General features: G+C 41.3%; 1 protein-coding gene across 6 annotated transcripts in view; it reads right to left on the reverse strand.

The window, feature by feature from the left end:
- The window catches only part of RBMS3 (RNA binding motif single stranded interacting protein 3), a gene marked incomplete at its 3' end in the record, with an annotated part of 736,788 nt that overhangs the window by 631,772 nt on the left and 86,538 nt on the right, over positions 1-18,478 (reverse strand). For 3 of the 6 annotated variants that reach the window (XM_081883319.1, XM_081883322.1, XM_081883323.1), the window contains exon 2: positions 2,774-2,842. In XM_081883319.1, the coding sequence (XP_081739445.1) occupies positions 2,774-2,842 (69 nt within the window). Of the gene's footprint in view, positions 1-2,773; positions 2,843-9,530; positions 9,660-18,478 lie in introns of those variants that run through there. The other 3 variants (XM_081883325.1, XM_081883324.1, XM_081883321.1) reach the window with 3 other exon arrangements.

Below are 18,478 nucleotides of genomic sequence, written 5' to 3' on the forward strand. Positions count from 1 at the left end.
CTCTTTCTCAGCCTTGTTCAAACTGCACTCTCTCTGTTTTGTCTCTTCCTATGCAGACACCTTGCTCACCCCACTCCAGCTAGAGGGAGAATCTGGCTGAATCATCTCTTCTGACCATCTAGCCTTCTTAGCTCCCACAGAGACACATCATTGGAACATCACAAGCTATCAACACTCTTTTATCAGCTCTTAAGATGCTAGCCGGGTATTGCCTGGGGCAATCCACACTGATAGTCTTACTCACAGGAATCTGATAGCAAACCCAAGGTAGCAGTTGAAAGGATAATAGCACAGGTGAAAGTGGATTGATAGCATGCTAATAGAGACTTTAGGTCTGGCCTGAACTGTAGAGTTGCTCTGTTCAACAAATCCTCTGAATGCCTGGAACAGAGGCAGTACACATTTTCAGCATGAGATGGAGAAATCCTCACTTTGTGAATCATACTGACCCATTTGTCGGATATTGCCTTCAAATGAAAGTGACCAGCATTACCTATGTTACATACGGAGCGTTCAATGTTTTATGAAACGTTTTTATTTGAATGGTGTCTCTTTTTTTGTAAGCTGCCATGAGAAATTTCAAAAATAAGATGGTGAACAAATGAAACTATTATTATTATTATTATTATTATTATTTGCAAGATAAAAATAAACCACATGTATATTTAGTTAGAAGTTTCAGCTGTGCTTTAATGGGCTTGAGTAAGCTTGCTTAAGACTGAAGTCTGAATCGTTCAGAACTATCTTATTTGATTGCTCATATGTCAGTGTTTCTGAAAAATCCATTCACACAGGAAAATGGGTGACGAAGCTAAGGACTTCTGTCAGGCTCATCATCAACACCCATCAGTTCTGCACAGAACACACCTTACATGGGGTTTGGGGTAGGTATACATCTGATCTAGCACTTGGGTCAAATTAACTCTGGACTCTTCCCGTTATATTATGATCCACACAAACAAATCATTGAGGAGGGGGAATCACCCCCAGTCTAGCCTCTGTTGGCTTGAGATTTTTTGTTTGCTTACTCAATGGGACTAATTATGTATGTGTTGACAACTGTATTGCAATTCATGTGAACCACAGAAAATAAATAGCCAGTTTCTCTTGGCCCATAGAGGCCAAAGTCAACCTCAATCCCCACTTTTACTCCAACATGAATTTAGAAAACATGAAAGAAAGGTTAGTATAAAGTCAGAGGAAGTCAATTTAACTTTAACATTCCTTAGATGCACCAAAGGTCACACTTGTGTAGTTCAATTCAATTTTCTATGGATTCTTTTTAAGATGTATATGGGAGAGGCTTCATTGAGTTCCCAGCATGAGGCAAAGAAAATGCAGACAATATGAATTGGCGCCATAATCTTGTTTGTTCTTGGAAAACTATTTTCTAAATGTGTAAGTAAACAACAAAGACCCTTAGAGGACCACATGGAATACAATCTATGATCTAATATAAATGTTTTGCTGAGCCCTAGCATAAAAAGAAAATTGTGCCTTGGGATTTCTTTACATAGCTGTAACACTTTCTTTTTTCTCTCCACTGGTGGTACTGGCATTTTAATATCCACCAGGCAAGTCTATAGACTTATTAGAACCAAAACACTAATGATAAAGTTTTACAATAAAGAGATAAAAAGGGAAAGGAGATTATAAAACAAAGGACAAAACGGAGGAGAAAGATTATAATGCATGTGGTATAATACTGGAGGTGGAGAAGCAGTACCACAGGCATGTTTTAATATAATAGGACAAAGCTTTTCCAATAGATGCAGAATGACTTCAGATTTACTTTCAAACAACATTCCTGCTAGTTAATCTTTCAACCCTGTTCAACTGCTAACAGGATTTTAAAGCTCCAAAACAATAATCTTGAATATACGCTTATCTTTTTCTCCCAGGAAAAGCAACCAAGAATTAACAATGCACTCTAAAGTGGATTCAATTGGGCATGTTAAAGGTGCATCTTTTAATTTTTGAGTGTATTTGCTATCAACAGGCAACAGCGTGCTGCACGTGTACAATGAAAGAACAATATTCAATTACATCTTTGCCTTAAGCAGATCAGTAGGAATCTACTGACAATTTCAGCATATAAAACTAATTCCAACTGGAAAGCACAGTAGAGTCCTTTTATAAAATTGTGTTCTATAGATTCCAGTAGATTCTGCATTGAATGCACCAGGTTGCTAATTATAAGGTGTCTTAAAAAGTCCCCCCAACATTTTGTAATAAAACGTATACCCTGACTCCGCAGAGGCAGAGCGATGCGGAATGGCTTTATACAGTGCTTTGGCTCTCTATGGCTGACAGTAATCACAGTGACTTTGTTCCAGGTTAACACCAGAACTTGAAATGAATGGAATGTAAATAACCTGGAACAAACATTTTCCATTGATTCAGTGTTACATAGTCATGACTAACTTCAGCTGAGTTGAGGCAATTAGCCTTTTTCCAGCATGGTGATCCGGTTTTCAGGAAGCACACGGAGAGGCAGCAGTGGAAACTAGTCCAAACTAGTCTCTTCACAGTCCAAATTAGTACGGGTGTTTCTGATGGCATGGAGAAATTTGTGTGATGGCATGCGAACAGCTTGCAGCCACAGCCAGCCATTCAAAGTACCTCATGTTTTGTGGTCCACAAACACCACTTGAATTTTATTGATCGTGATGAAGAGCATACACAAAAAGGCCTCAACCATGAATAACATTAAACAGATTTTTTTCTTCTTCGACATAAAGGATGATTAAAAAGCAGTATAAAGGAATATTACCTGATGTGGCTGTGAACTTGACCATCTGCTATACGAGGGAGCACCTGAAGTCTTGTTGGCTGTGGACTTCTTGAAAAAAAAAAAGAAAAAACGTAATTTTTATTACTACAACAACAATACTTTCTTATACCCTGCCCATCTCACTAGGTTGCCCCAGCAACTCTGGACGGCTTCCAACAAAATATAAAAAGACATAAAGGAACACCAGACATTAAAAAACTTCCCAATACAGCATGTCTATGAAAAGTCATATAATTGTTTAACTCTTGGATATTTGATGGCAGGGCATTCCACAGGGTGGGAACATCTCATGAGAAGCCCCTCTGCCACTTCACTTCTCGCAGTGAGGGAACCACCAGGAGGCCCTCGGAGCTGGATCTCAATGTCCGTGCTGATGCTTGATATAATTAAGCTTTCATAGATTTCCATAGAGCTCTGTGCCCTTACCACAGCAAAAAGACTGATACTGATGAACTGGAAAAATAAAAACGCGGCTCCCTTCTACAATTGGATTGAAGACTTATACAAACATGCAACATATGGACAACGTGCATATAAAGGCAGACTTGCCGTGGAAAAATTCAATGATATTTGGAATCCACTCTTACAAATGCTGTAATAGGTTAAGATCTGGTGAAGTACAATAACAACTTTGTAAAGTAAATAATAATAAAAAAGCTTTCATCGAATTCTTTAATTTCACCACTGTTCTAGGCTAATATAAATCTACAGTTATTGGATCACAGCACACAGTGGATCAAGGCAATATTGTCAAAGTGCTTGTGAAGAGAGGGGTAACCCGTGGGCCTCAACAATATGGAAGCAGCACTCTTGCATAGTCAAGTGCTGTCCTCCTATAACCAAAATATTGTCTTTCATTTATCAGAGACACTAGTTTTGGTTTTGCATTACAGTGGTACCTCGGGTTACATACGCTTCAGGTTACAGACTCCGCTAACCCATAAATAGTACCTTGGGTTAAGAACTTTGCTTCAGGATCAGAACAGAAATCGTGCTCCGGTGGCGCGGCGGCAGCTGGAGGCCCCATTAGCTAAAGTGGTGCTTCAGGTTAAGAACAGTTTCAGGTTAAGAACGGACCTCCGGAACGAATTAAGTACTTAACCCGAGGTACCACTGCATTCCCTTGCTTAAAGTAGATTCTGAAGATAGGTCTGTTGGTGTGGGGGGGAACTGGTAGGGCAGGAATAGACCACTTCACTGAATCTACATGCTCTGTACCTTTTTATAGATGATCAAAACACAAGTGACAGTTTTAATCCACCAAGAGTAAGATTAAGTCATGGATATTTGGAAGATGACACTATGGCCTGTTTTCAGTTTAAACAGAGAGGTGCCTGGTATGCTGGTTGGAAGAGGGAACGAAAGACTCAATAAGTGGGAGCAATGTTATTAAAGGGATAGAAAATAGGGATGGCTGAATCGGTCAGTTTCAGTCCTGCGTTTCTCCTTTTCCCCAATCTTAAATTTGGTTCTCCACATTTCCACATGAGTTTGCAATGTTTTTTATTAATTTAAAAACTCCTCATGAAAATTCACCAGTATTTATACAAATACCGTATAGACATTTCTGTAAAGTTAGTCACCTAATTTAATGCCAATGTTTGCATCCCCACTTTTCCCTAATATGTGCATTTGTAGACACATCACTTAGCTAAAGAACTGCATTGCAAAATCTGGAGAATTTCAAAGGATTGCTGTGTTTTGGTTCACATACTGTTATGAAACATATGAGTAAGGTTTGCCTTTAAATGTGAATTGAGTTTCTCCCCCATCCATAACCAGGAAGCAGGTATAGAACTTGCTTACTAGGTTACCTTATTTCCAGATAAACTGTCTGCCCCACAGCCATTCAGGAATAAAACCAAAGTGTAGCCCAGATACAGAGATGCTTCTTAAATCTCATTACACATTGACTGAAACACATATGAAGGGGTAGGGCGAGAAAAATCCTTGCTCTGAGGCCCTTTTATTGGGGCCATATTTGCACCGTCTATTTAAAGCACAATGACATGATAACACTTTAAACAGTCACGGCTTCCCGATGTTGAAAGTTGTTAAGGAACTCCTGTTCCCTCAGAGTGGTTTCCAGAGTGGTTTAACAGTCAATCCGTCTTCCCAGGGAACTCTGGGAATTGTCGTTCTGTGAGGGGAATAGAGCTCTCCAGTTGACACTGCAAAAAGCAGCAATGCAGTTCCGAAAGAAGACACATTAATCCACTTGTAATAACCTGTTTTCTTGTTGCTATTTTTCCTGAAATTTAAAAAGGCACTCATACGCTTCATTCCATTTTATACCAAGGCTCCATTATATACTGTCTTTTATAAGCACTAAAGGCCTTGAAGCCACTATTAGTGTAAAATACTGCTGTATTACGGAATTATTAATATGGCAACTGCCTCCCTTTAATCCAAATTACTTTAATTAAAAAGATAAAAATTTAAAAAGCTCCAGACAGCTCCTTACTAATGAAACCATCAGAATACAAAAGAATGTTTAAACAGTGAGCTGGATGGTTGGGAAAAAAGTAGATTCCTTCAGAGATAGTTTTAAGAAAATACTGCGGTGTGTAGAAAAAAATGTAACTTCCAGAAAATCAGGAACAAAGGATAGAGAATTCAAGTAACCTACTCCCAACAGAACACATTTTGAAAAAATTCTTCTAGTAACACTTCATATTGTGATTCCCCCCCCCTATTTAGAGTACATTGGTAGCATCAAAGCACAATCTTGTTGAATGTTTTGAGGAAATGTAGATTCCAGGTAAATGCAAACAAGAATATATTCATATTTTTTTCTGACTATGATTTGGTTACCTAATTTATGGTGCAATCTGATACAACGTCTACTGAGAAGAACGTCCCATTGACTTCAGCGGGGCTCACTTCCTGGGAAGGAGATAACACCCAAACTTTCTCAACAGTTAGTGAATTTCTTTTAATCTGTTCTATACTAAGAACTGTGATCAGTGAGTTTCCTTTTTTCTTAATCTGTGGTTTTGTTTAAGGGCTGTGTGGTGTTCTTCCTTTTGGTTCCCAAACAATATTTGAAACAAACAAGCAAACAAGAACAACATCATAATAGAATGGATTTAATTCCAAGAGACTCCAAGGAAGGAGTAGAACACTGAAAAATTAAACCTCAAGAAACTCACGCTAACAACAAGCAAAATAGGATGTGATTGAGTTGTTTCTCCTATGCATTGGAAGGGTATGCTGGTTAGCCGCACCCCTTGCCACCTGAACGTGACTTGTGGAAGTCAGTTGGTGGTTCACCACACCTCAACCAGTGTGATGTATCATCAGAGTATGCAGAACCCCAGGAGAGTCCTCAGAGAATTCCTGCTCCCAGCAAATGGCTTCTTCCAGAGTCCCTGGTTAACGGAAAAACTCCCCTCCCGCACAGTTCAAAGTAAAAAGGTGTTTATTGTCTCCAGACTCAAGACAAACCTAATCGCTGCTATCTATTATAGACCAAGGGAACATGGGTGGTGCTGTGGTCTAAACCACAGAGCCTCTTGGCTTTGCTAATCAGAAGGTCGGCGGTTTGAATCCACACAACAAGGTGAGCTCCCTTTGCTCTGTCCCAGCTTCTGCCAACCTAGCAGTTCGAAAGCATACCAGTGCAAGTAGATAAACAGGAACTGCTGTGGCGGGAAGGTAAACGGCGTTTCCGTGCGCTCTGGTTTTCCTCACAGTGTCCAGCGGTTTACTCATGCTGACCACATGACCCAGAAAGCTGTCTGTAGACAAACGCCGGCCCCCTCAGCCTGAAAGCGGAGATGAGCGCTGCAACCCCATAGTCACCTTTGACTGGACTTAACCGTCCAGGGGTCCATTACCATTACCTTTTACTATAGACCTTTATTCCGGTCTTCAAAGTACAGATACATATGTACAGAGAGAACTACTAACACTATCAGTGTGCTAGCTAACTCTGCTGTGTAAACAACAACTCACAGTATCTTCCCCTAACTCTCACAGATTCAGAGTCAGATCCTGACAACAAACAGTACGGCATCAGGACATGCAACAAGACCTAATGAAAGCAATGCCCTAAAAACTATTATACCCATCTCTACATTCCTGAACCAATGGGAGAGTGAATGACTCAACAAGTCATACACTCAACCTCTCTGGGGTTGCTATGGTAACTCAGTGTACCCAGCCCCCTTATTTCAGAACGCAGTGGATGTGCTCCTCAAGACATGAGGCCAAGCACTGCGTCATTTAAACCACTGTTCACATTGCACCATCATGGCATGCTCAGCAGCCGCAGCTGCCCAAACTACTACTGTGATTTGACCAATGTATGAAGAAGCTTAGCATGCATACATTGGTACACATCTATTTCAGACTTATCTGTTGTATGTAAAGTATTGAGGAGGGGTTAAAAGGAAAAGGTACTATTGTGGGCAGTAATATCAAAGATAACTTTCGTTTTACAGGAATCAGTGCAACAAGAAAAGGCCGGAACAGATACGGATATGCCAGTCATTTTTTAAAAAATCCATTCATTATACTTATTCCATCAAAATTCATCAGTTCAGAGTCTCTATGGAACTGCGGGGATGAGCTTTAATGGTCTGAGTATAATGAATGGATTTATGGGAGTATAGCATCTCATTGGCAATGAATATCTACAGATATGTTATATATCTGTTGAATTTTTTTACCAGCAAATAACCATTGAGATGTTCAAATCATTTATTACTGATGGGATGGGGGGAGGGAGGAAAAAGGAGAAAAAAATCCTTAGACAGGTTGAATTCCTGTCAAGATTTATTGATTAGCATTTCCAGACTTCTGTTCTTTCCTTTCCTTTTTAAGGTATTACATTTTATTTGAAAGCAAGATTATTTAGTACACCATTTTTATTCAAAGCAAAATAGAAAATAAGACAGGAAGTTATAGTGGATGGTCATATTTGTGGATCTTTCATTTCATAAAATAAAACAAAGCTATTGCTATCAGCAGGAAAAGCCCAGGTGGTAGAGCATCTGTTTATCCAATCACAATGCCTCAGGTTCAGTCCCTGGCTAGAAGTCTGGAGAGTCCATCTCAGTCAACAAAGACGATACTGAACTAGACATTTAAGATGAAGGAGATATTAGTTCTATCTCATTTACACTTCCCAAACCAATAAGCAAACTGAAACTGAGGTATCCTTTGACATTCATGCTTCTTCAAATTTTCTGATGCAATTTTCCTACCCAAAAATGTTCACAAAAACACATATATTAGTGAATATAAAGTCCCAAAATGCCATTATACTAGGGGTAGTTAACGGTACTTCCAAAACCTAGGTAAAACTGTGTGAAAGAATTGGTGGAAATGTGCTTTAAAATGCATACACGTTTCCATGAAGATTTTTTTGGGGGGTGTATATGCGGTGTGGATATGGGGTGAACTGCACATTAGGTTGGGGGCAGGAATTGAATTCATCCATTTCTACTAGATTGGCAAATGATTTGATATGAGGGCTGATTTGGTTTAAGGCAACTTCCTGTATTTCAATGAAATTAATTCTAGATCACGTCTGAGTGGCTAAAGGTCAATGATGAAATGTATTTTAGGGTTGAGTAGACAATCTTCTACACTGCCACACTGTCACAACTGGCTACATGAGCCTCCGCAATGATCACATTACAACAATGCTAATGGGTTCTCGTTAAACAGGTAAACGAAGAAGCATCCATGGGGTACGTTCACAGTTAAGAAATAATATGCATGTTTCCTCAGAAGTAATTCAGCAGGACTTACTTCAGAGTAGACATGGATAGGATTGCAAGTGACTAACTCCCATCAGTTTCAATGCCACCTATTTTTGCTGATTGTTCCTCAGAGCCGAACTTGCTTATATGGCCACAACTTTTCCCATCTGCCTTACAAGCTACAAATATAAATAGAACCTCATATAAAATAAGATGGCAAAACAGTGATAGCCCTACTCTGGAGCATAAGACCAGAACCAACGGATTCAAGTTACAAGAAAGGAGATTCCAACTAAACATCAAGAAGAACTTTCTGACAGTATGAGCTGTTTGACGGTGGAGTAGACTCCCTCAGGAGGTTGTAGACTCTCCTTCAGTGCATATTTTAAAGCAGAGGTTGGGTAGCCATCTGACACGGATGCTTTAGTTGAGATTTCTGCATTGCGGGGTTTTTGACTAGATGACCCTCCAAATCTACAACTTTACGATTCTAGGATTCCAAATCTACAATTTTATGATTCTAGGATTCCAACTGATTTTTTTCCAGGACAGTTACACTATCCAGTTTCATTGGGCAGCCTAAAAATTATACATAATACAATTCACTCTGTTTCGTGGCATTCAATTAATCTGAGCAACAACCTGCAAAATGATTTTAACATCAGGTCAATGGCCCATCTTGTCCAACATCCTGTTCTCACAGTTGCTGACCAGGTGCCGGCAAACAGGATTTGAACACAACAGCACCCTTGTCCCTGTGGTTTCCAGCAACTGGTAATTTTTAATTTACAGACCAGACCACCCACCTCCACCCCCACCCTGATGCAAAAAGGCAAGGTGCACTTAGTAGCTGCAACTTAATATTCAACAGACTTCTCACATTCTGCTCTTTTCTTGCAATTTTAACACTATATAAACAACCCAAGGAACCTGTGGAATTGCAGCGTATAAACTGAGACATTAAATACATTGGAAATGGAAGCTTTGTTTCACTGCCAAATATTTTTTGGGCACAATCTGCTGACCTTTCCTCTCATTCAGACGCCATTCAAAGGAATGGAAGCTCCTTGGTGGACTAAGTCCTGGATTCCTTTGCTGAAATGTTCACTCCTTCTATAGCTCATTCTTATTCTCTCCAAAGCCCGTCAAAGAATCTAAATCATGACATGGGGAAAGGTTAGACAGGCATTCAAATTTGTCTGTCACTGCAGGAGAAGTGATGCAATGTAGGGACTGCAGCAGCAATAACAGTGAAAATCTATCATTCTTACTTCTTCAAGCACCCCTCCCTGCAATACGACAGAAATGCATCTCAGCAGTAAATTCTTCTAAGAGCCCCTTAAATCTATCATGCTAATTGCAAATGTGGAGTAGCCATTTGTCTTGTCCTAGAAGTATCGTAAGACGCAGATTTGTGCTTTGAAAAGTTTCAAGGAAGAATCCCTAGGCGGCTCATAGCATAAAACTCTATAGACAGTAGCGACACTGCACTGGACTAATATTTCTGAAAGAACACTGCAGAGCAGTTTAGGGATTTAAAAAAAGAATTAAAGTGAGGAAGATTGGTAGCCACCGAGCATGTTCCTGCCCTGTGTATATGCAGACAAAAATGTGTTTGTTTCATATGACCATTGCGTTTTAGATTCAGGGACAAAATTCCTACCAAAGAGTATTTTTGTGACGAGTAATCTGTTGCTGTTTTTCCAACAATAACAGCAAAACGCACCAGTCTGCACAAATGTGAGGTGCAAAAAATATTCACAATGCACAGTAACCATTTCAGATTACGGTAGTTCCAAAAATATGATGAAAGGCTGCCCTCTTCAGCCAAAAGTTGGGAAAAAAGGTGCCAAGAGGGTCTAAATGTCCTTTAGAGCAAACATTTGGGGAAAACTTTACTAAATAGTCTATATTCCACTGTACTGTACAACAGTTAATTCCGCTGAAGTGGGAAATACATGCATTCAGTAATGTTTGTGTAGTAATCTATATTTATACACAAGAAGTAGGGAAGCTGGTATACAGCAGAAATGGCTTAGTATGCTGGCTAATAAGGATGTAAGACAGCATCAATTTCCATTCTGCCCTGTATTTTATTTTCCATGCGGTTTTTCTATATATCCTCTTTAATAACCACCATGGATTACCTTTTGGTTTTTGTGTGAGGGTAAACTTAGATACTTGGGAGACTCAGGTAGAATTTGAACAAATAAGAAAGGTTTGTTTTACAGCACGAAGTTGATAATACAAAGACTGTGTCAGGAGATATAAAATTCTTTCAGGAAACAGTTATTTATACTGAATATAGTAGATGTTACAGGCTTCTAAACAAGCTTAGTTGCTTACGCTTCAGTTAGATGTTACAGGTTTCTAGACTAGATGGTAAACACTTAGCTCATTTGGACTTATTTTGGTTCAGTTCTTTAATTTAGTTGTTGTATAGGTTTTATACAGCTTGATGCTTTTGTTCTTAAACAAGCTCAATGCACAGCTTAATACTTTGGTTCCTAACCAAGGTGGTTATTTTCCATCAGTTACTTAACCTTTCAATAATCACACTCCTGAGGTACTTCTAGCAGTGTAACAGACCAGGAGTCCCCACACCCCTCTTAACTGGTTTGAAATTCTTCTTTTTCTGAAAGATCTCTCAGCTCCTGACTGAAATGAGACCTAAGTAGACTGTAACCTCACAGCTTCTACTTCTCCCGCTCAAACTCAGCCTCCCAGTTAATATTCTCCCATGACACTGAACACTGTCTTCCAATCTAAGCTCAGACTCCTTTCTCTAGCTGCATGTATTTTCCTCAGAGTGGATGTTGCGCACAGACCAGAACCAACTCACCAACTCACACCCTTCAACTATCTAAACTCTCTCTCAGAAACTGCTCCTTTTATTTTCCCTCCCAAAGTTGAGGCTCCACCCCGCCTCCAGCTAGAACTCTCGATAGCCAATCAGAGAGCAGCTCCAGCACTCTGGCAGAATAGTAGCCAATCAGAGAGCGGCTCCAGCATTCTGAGGCGCTGCATCACCCGACTCTGCTCTAGCTCAGGTGTCCATCACACCTACATTTGTACTCAGTTGTTCAAAGGGGACCGGGTTCCCTGCCACGTAAAAAAATGTTTGAGCCCACAAGTAACCCCTCTCAGCCCATTGAGCTGCCATGGCAGTCATGGGGTATGCTTGTAAGGGAATTAGTAGTGAAGACATTGGGGAAAGCCCAGATAGCCCTTCTTTTCCATACCATTAGAGTGGCCCAGGCATAGTGACTTTGTATGTTCATTATTAATATGCTGTGTTTTTAATGATTGAAAGGGCACTGTCGAAAGAGGGCCTTGATTCTACATTTTTTCTCTTCCACAGTTATCCAATTCTTTTTCGCTCAATCTAATGGCAAAATGTAAACACTTCATTACATAATTGTTATGTCATTGCACACCATTCATTTCAATGCAAAGGAAACCCATGCAAATTGGGAAATAAGGCATTTATTGATTTCTCTTCTAGACATGGACAAATAAGCAAACAACAACAATTTCTGCTCCCCTTTCTGTGTTGTTGTTTTTTTGTTGTTGTTTTTTGGGGGGTGGAATTCTCTGACATCTCTACTGGCTAAGAAGCACAAATTTCTTCGTTCAAATCTTGTCCCTGCCATTAGCTCCCTAGGTGGTCTTAGACAAGCCACTGTCTCTGAACCTCAGGCCTCATCTGCAATAAGGGCAATAATAATACTGACTTTTATTGTGGGATTGTTGTAAGGATGGCAGGACAATAATGAATGTGAAGTGCTTTGAACACCATTTTGTTTGTTTGTTTGCTTGCTTGCTTGTTATCCAAACTGTCCTCCCAAAGGGGTCCAGGGCGTAAACAACAAGCCAAAAAAATAAATAAAAACATACTGAAAACAATTAGAATACAAACCTCAACTTTAAAAGGCTTGTTGAAAGAGTAGCTGCCAAAAAGACAACAGAGACAGTGACTGATTCATTGCTGCTTATTTAGTACGATGACTTATTTAATTGCTTTTTAAAAATGTTTATTAAAAAGCAATCGGTGGTTTTTTTTTTAACTGTATCTCTTTTTAATTTATGTTGTGAGCTGCCATGGGTCCTGCACTGGGAGAAAGCAGGATATAAGTGTGTGTGTGTGTGTAGAAATGTTAAGCATTATTAAGCATAAGTGATGCATTAAAGTCAGGAGTAGGAACTGTGTTGACCCTCAGTTGTTCTTTGATTGCAATTCCCATAATTCCATGCTGGCTGGGGTCAATGAGAGTTGGAGTCCCCATAGCTGAAGCGACACAGATTCCTCATACCTGTATTAAAGGATGCCTGGTTAAGTTACTTCCCTTCTAAATACTCTACGTGAATATTAGTGGGACAGCTAACCATGTGCTGAAATGCAGAGCTGCAATTAATGGAGTTGTTTCAGTCTCTAGTGTTTACTTAAACTGTCATATATCTAAGTGCTCTGAACAATCACGTGAATTTTCAGTAATTGGCTCTTATCACATTTGAATTTGTAACAACTATGATCAGCCTCATTTATTTGAAGCAAAATTGTCATTCTGGGATTTTACAGCTGTTTCTAAAAAAACCTAAAATGACAATTAAATTATTATTCACTTTACATCTATCATGCATTGCCAACATCTATTTATCGCAACAGAACCAGGGGTAGAAGTCAAGCTAAATACAGGCTTCTCTATGAAGCAAATCTGATGCTGCGACGTCTAGTTTATAATTCGCATATTTCAATGACAAAAATATCTTTACAAGCTGACTAGAACTTCTCATTTCAACTTCAGATGATAGAAAAGAAATTTTAATTAAAACAGAATAGAATGGACAGTGGGGACATGTTGTTTGAATGGTCCGGACCTTTTTTTTGTGATCAGGGTGGAATAAGCACTGCAATTTTCTTTTGCAAATATACACCATGACTTCATCTGAAAAAGAAAACTAAAGTATTTTTTAGTCAATTGTGGGTTGTTGATTTCTGTAAGTCCACCCCCGTGTCTCCCCCCCATGTACTCCAGGATTGTACAAGGTGCATAAAAGGTAAAGGTAAAGGGACCCCTGACCATTAGGTCCAGTCGTGGCCAACTCTGGGGTTGCAGCACTTATCTTGCTTTATTGGCCGAGGGAGCCGGCATACAGCCGGCGTATAGCTTCCGAGTCATGTGGCCAGCATGACTAAGCAGCTTCTGGCGAACCAGAGCAGCGCACGGAAACACCGTTTACCTTCCCGCCAGAGCGGTACCTATTTATCTACTTGCACTTTGACGTGCTTTCAAACTGCTAGGTTGGCAGGAGCAGGAACCGAGCAACGGGAGCTCACCCCGTCGCGGGGATTCAAACCGCCGACCTTCTGATCGGCAAGTCCTAGGCTCTGTGGTTTAGCCCACAGTGCCACCCGCGTCCCACTAAAAGGTGCATAGCCCTCCAGATTTTGATGGACTACATCTCTCATCCGTCCCAGCCAGTATAGCCAATGGTCAGAGATGAAGGGAGTTGCAGTCCAGCAATGCTGGGGACGGGGAAACACAGATCTCCCAACCCCTACTATACTCAGGTCTACAGTTCTTCCAATCCAGTATAACATTCACTGCTGTAGTGTGCTGCATGCACAGTGTACAGACACGAATCCATTCATTAAAATGAGAACAGATCAGTATACACCACCAGATAAGAGGCATGCAAATCAGCTTTTGTTTCCTACACCAATATACCGTATTTTTCGCTCTATAAGACACACCAGACCACAAGACCTACCTAGTTTTTGGAGGAGGAAAACAAGAAAAAAAAATCTGAATCTCAGAAGCCAGAACAGCAAGAGGGATCGCTGCACAGTGAAAGCAGCAATCCCTCTTGCTTTTTCTGGCTTCTGGGATAGCTGTGCAGCCTGCATTCACCCCATAAGGCACACACACATTTCCCCTTACTTTTTAGGAGGGGAAAAGTGAGTCTTCTAGAGCAAAAAATACGGTAATTGGAACACTTTTTGCAAGGCAGGGCGGGATACTGTGGAGGATTAGTGCCTATAAGAAACTGATGGGTTGCACATTTATACCTCTGATACAAACTTCCCGATTCTGCTTGTTCATTTGTTTGCTTGCTAGATCTTTAGTTGGGACCAGATGCAAAATGCTGGTTCAAGGGGCACAAAAGAAGGGTGTCCATGGGCAGATTAAGGGTGTGCAGGAGCAGAGCATGGATCCGAAATCCCCGCCCCCTCCAAAATCCCCTGACATGCACCCAAACCTGGAAGAAAACTATGCCCACCCCAGGAAGAAGAAGAGTTTGGATTTGATATCCCGCTTTATCACTATCCAAAGGAGTCTCAAAGCAGCTAACATTCTCCTTTCTCTTCCTCCCCCACAACAAGCACTCAAATAACCCAGAGATGCATTTTAAATAAAAGCACACATTCTACTCATGAATGCTCTGTGGTCCAAAATTAACTACAGTGACTTCTCTGTGATAAGGCACAAGTTTTTGCAGACACTGCTTAGAAATTATTGGTTTTTTTGGAGTGGGAGTCTCAGCTGATAAGTACAAATCTCTTTCAGCTCTGTCACTTTTGTCAATTCCCTACCGATTAAGATTCACAATAGTGAGCATCCCAGGGCTATCTCCCTATCTAGGCTGCCTCAAATGGTACAAAAAATAATAATATATGAATGAAACAATTAATTAAAAGGAAGGCATGTCATTCACAACCATGCTTTTAGATTATCTCTGATAAAATGCCACTCAAATGGAAATAGACTAGGGACACCAAGTATGAAAGAAAACCAATGACAGGAAGATAGAAAATGTTGGGTTTTTGGCTCAGTTGAGCCATTTACCTCTGTGTAGCACATACACACACCATCTGGTTTGCCTTTCGAGCTCAAGTGCACAGGCCAGCTTATATACATTGTTTTACTTGAAATATTTCTAAACCACCCTCCCATGTTCCTTGAGGCAGCTTGCAAAAACTCTTACAACCAAACCCTATGAGGTAGGTTAATCTCAGATATAGGGACTGGCTCAATATCAAATCTGGTGTAGCAGTGGTTAGAGGGCTGGACAAATACTGGATGGTCCAGGATAAAATCCTCGTTCAGCCATGGACCTAGCAGGATGAACTTGGGCAAGCCTCTCTCTCTCAGCCTAACATATCTCTAGAGAAGATTTAGGAAATCAGTTTCTATTAGTTCTAATACAGAATCACAGGCAACGACGTATTTAGGCGTGTCCGAATGACATGCAATTGCACACACGTGAATGGCGTCGAACCCGGAAGTAACCCCCAAACGTCTTAAAGACACCACAAAAAGGGGCAGGGCAGAACGGGCTTACATGCTCTCCACCAATGTGTGCAGGGGTCTGGAACATAACTGTTAGGGAACTGCCATCAGCTCAGAGGCGAGAGGTGGAAGGGCAGTTGTGTTACAGGGGAGCCTCCGAAGATCTTGCAAAGCAGTTCTTCCTCTGGCGAGGAGGGAAGCCCCGCCTCCAGTGGGGAAGGGGCGCAGGGATCAGAAGATGCTAGGGAGAGCCTCAACACCGAGCCTGAGCAAAGGGGAGGGGAGGCAAGTCCCCCTTTGCCAGCACCCACGCTGTGCAGTAGGTTTGCGCGCAGAAAGAGGAGAAGGATGGGGGTCACACGCCTGTTGTGCTGGGGAAGGTATAAGGACCACCCACTCCCAGATTCTGCTAGCGACTGAGCAGACATGGACTTCTGACGCTCTGCACTGTAAGATAGTTTGTACAGATAATAAAGCCTGGAAAGGACAAGTTGGAGTCTTGCCTGTTTGCTCTTGAGCAACCACACCATCACCTGACAATAACCCTCGGGCAAAACAAGGATTGCTTGTACCTCATCTATGCCCATCCCCAACCACTGTGCAGATTGGAATGTTAACTATCCTTTGGTTTTTTTACTTCTCCAAATTTTGTAATAAAATGTGCAGCTCAAAAAAAGAGAAAAGAGGAATATTTTAAAATTAGATATATTTAGAAATGTGTACACTGAGATAAAATATGCAGTGAAATAATATTTTATGATTAGAATGCATTTTAGGTTTGTGTTTAAAATACATATTTAAATACAAACAGAAGGCAGCCCTGTTTAGGGAAGTTTTTAATGTTTGAAGTTTTATTATGTTTTTAGTGTTCTGTTGGGAGCTGCCTAGAGTTGCTGGGGAAACCCAGACAGATGGACGGGGTATAAATAATAAAACTATTATTTTGATTGATTGACTGATTGATTGAGAGAGAGATTCATGCAGAAATGGGGTGGCACACATAATGAATGCGCAGACGTTGGAAATAAACTGATCCACCCATCCCTACCTACTCTTAATAGACTGCTGAGAGGATAAAAGGGAATGGAGAACCATGGGTGATGCCTGCAAGAATAGCAAGATATAAATGAAATGCATAACAATGAGTCACCCATTTGGCATCATTGTAGAGCAGGGATTTGAACCCAGGTCTCCCAAGCCAACACTATCCACGACACCAGAGGTGGCTTCCAGATGTCGCTGGGACTAGAACTCCCATCATCCCCAACCACCGTCCATGCTGGCTGGGCCTGATTGTAGCTGTAGTCCAAAAACATATGGAGGGCAGCAAGGTGGCTGCCCCTATACTTGTTATCGTATTGCCTAGAGCAATGCTATCTCAGGGGTAATAGCAGAAAATGAAAGCAGTCTGTGCCAGCAAGCTATCTGCTGGGATCCCGGCAAATGCCCAAAGATGCTGGCCCTGCCCTCCAGATAGGTAAAGGTAAAGGGACCCCTGACCATTAAGTCCAGCCGTGACCAACTCTGGGGTGGCGGCGCTCATCTCGCTTTATTGGCCAAGGGAGCCGAGCTTCCGAGTCACGTGGCCAGCATGACTAAGCTGCTTCTGGCGAACCAGAGCAGCGCACGGAAACGACATTTACCTTCCCACCTTCCCTACCTCTTTATCTACTTGCACTTTGATGTGCTTTCGAACTGCTAGGTTGGCAGGAGCAAGGACTGAGCAACGGGAGCTCACCCCGTCGTAGGGATTCGAACCGCCGACCTTCTGATTGGCAAGTCCTAGACTCTGTGGTTTGCCTGCCAGATAGCACTAGCCAAAGTAAACTTGGTAGGTGACTGATGCTAAGCAGTTGCTCTTACCGGCAACTTCACCTCTTGAGATTGTGTTGAAACGCTCTGACTTAACCTAACTTCATCATAGGACAGTTTACTTGTTATCACTCATGTCTGAACCAGCAAGAGAATTTAAGTAGATGTTTTGCAGCCACATCTTATGGCAAGATGGGGGAGCCTGTGGTCCTCTGGATGTGGTTGGACTTCAATTCCCATCAGCCTCAGCCAGCATGATGGAAGTTGTAGTTTGGCATCATCTAGAGGCATAGCAGCGGAGGGGGCACAGGGGTGGTTGCCCCAGGAACAAAATTATTAGGAGCAAAAAAATTCAGCACCCCATGCTGCTTCAATAAAGCTGCACACTTCCGTCACTGAGCTCTCTTGAAAACAGCTTCTTCATGTAAACCAGGAAGTGACCTCTCCAGACAATGGAACGACTCTTCTTTTCTTATCTCTGTGGCTACAATCTCCTGGATGACTTGGACACCATTACACAGTTGAATGAGCATACATACTCTGTCTGTTTCCCTCCCTCCCACCTGGCAGCCCTGGGCACTGGCAATCCACGCTATGCCACTTGCAAGAGGTTCCGCATCCACGTCTTATGGCATGGCAATGGAGTGTATTTATGCTGTGCTGAGAAGAGCTGCTACAAGCATACGCTTAGAATTAAAGACATAGTGATTTTGTTGAAGTCTTTCCCTGCCTTCATGAATTTATAATCCTCCACTGGCATTAACCTTGGGCTTTTAAACAAGTCACCTATTCTGAATTTTTGTTTTAGGGGCAGCGAACAGTATATATTAAGTAGTCATACAGAAACTAAATCACGGTTAAAAAACTCT

Source organism: Podarcis melisellensis (genome assembly GCF_964234715.1).
Source record: "Podarcis melisellensis genome assembly, chromosome: 12".
NCBI lineage: Eukaryota > Metazoa > Chordata > Lepidosauria > Squamata > Lacertidae > Podarcis > Podarcis melisellensis.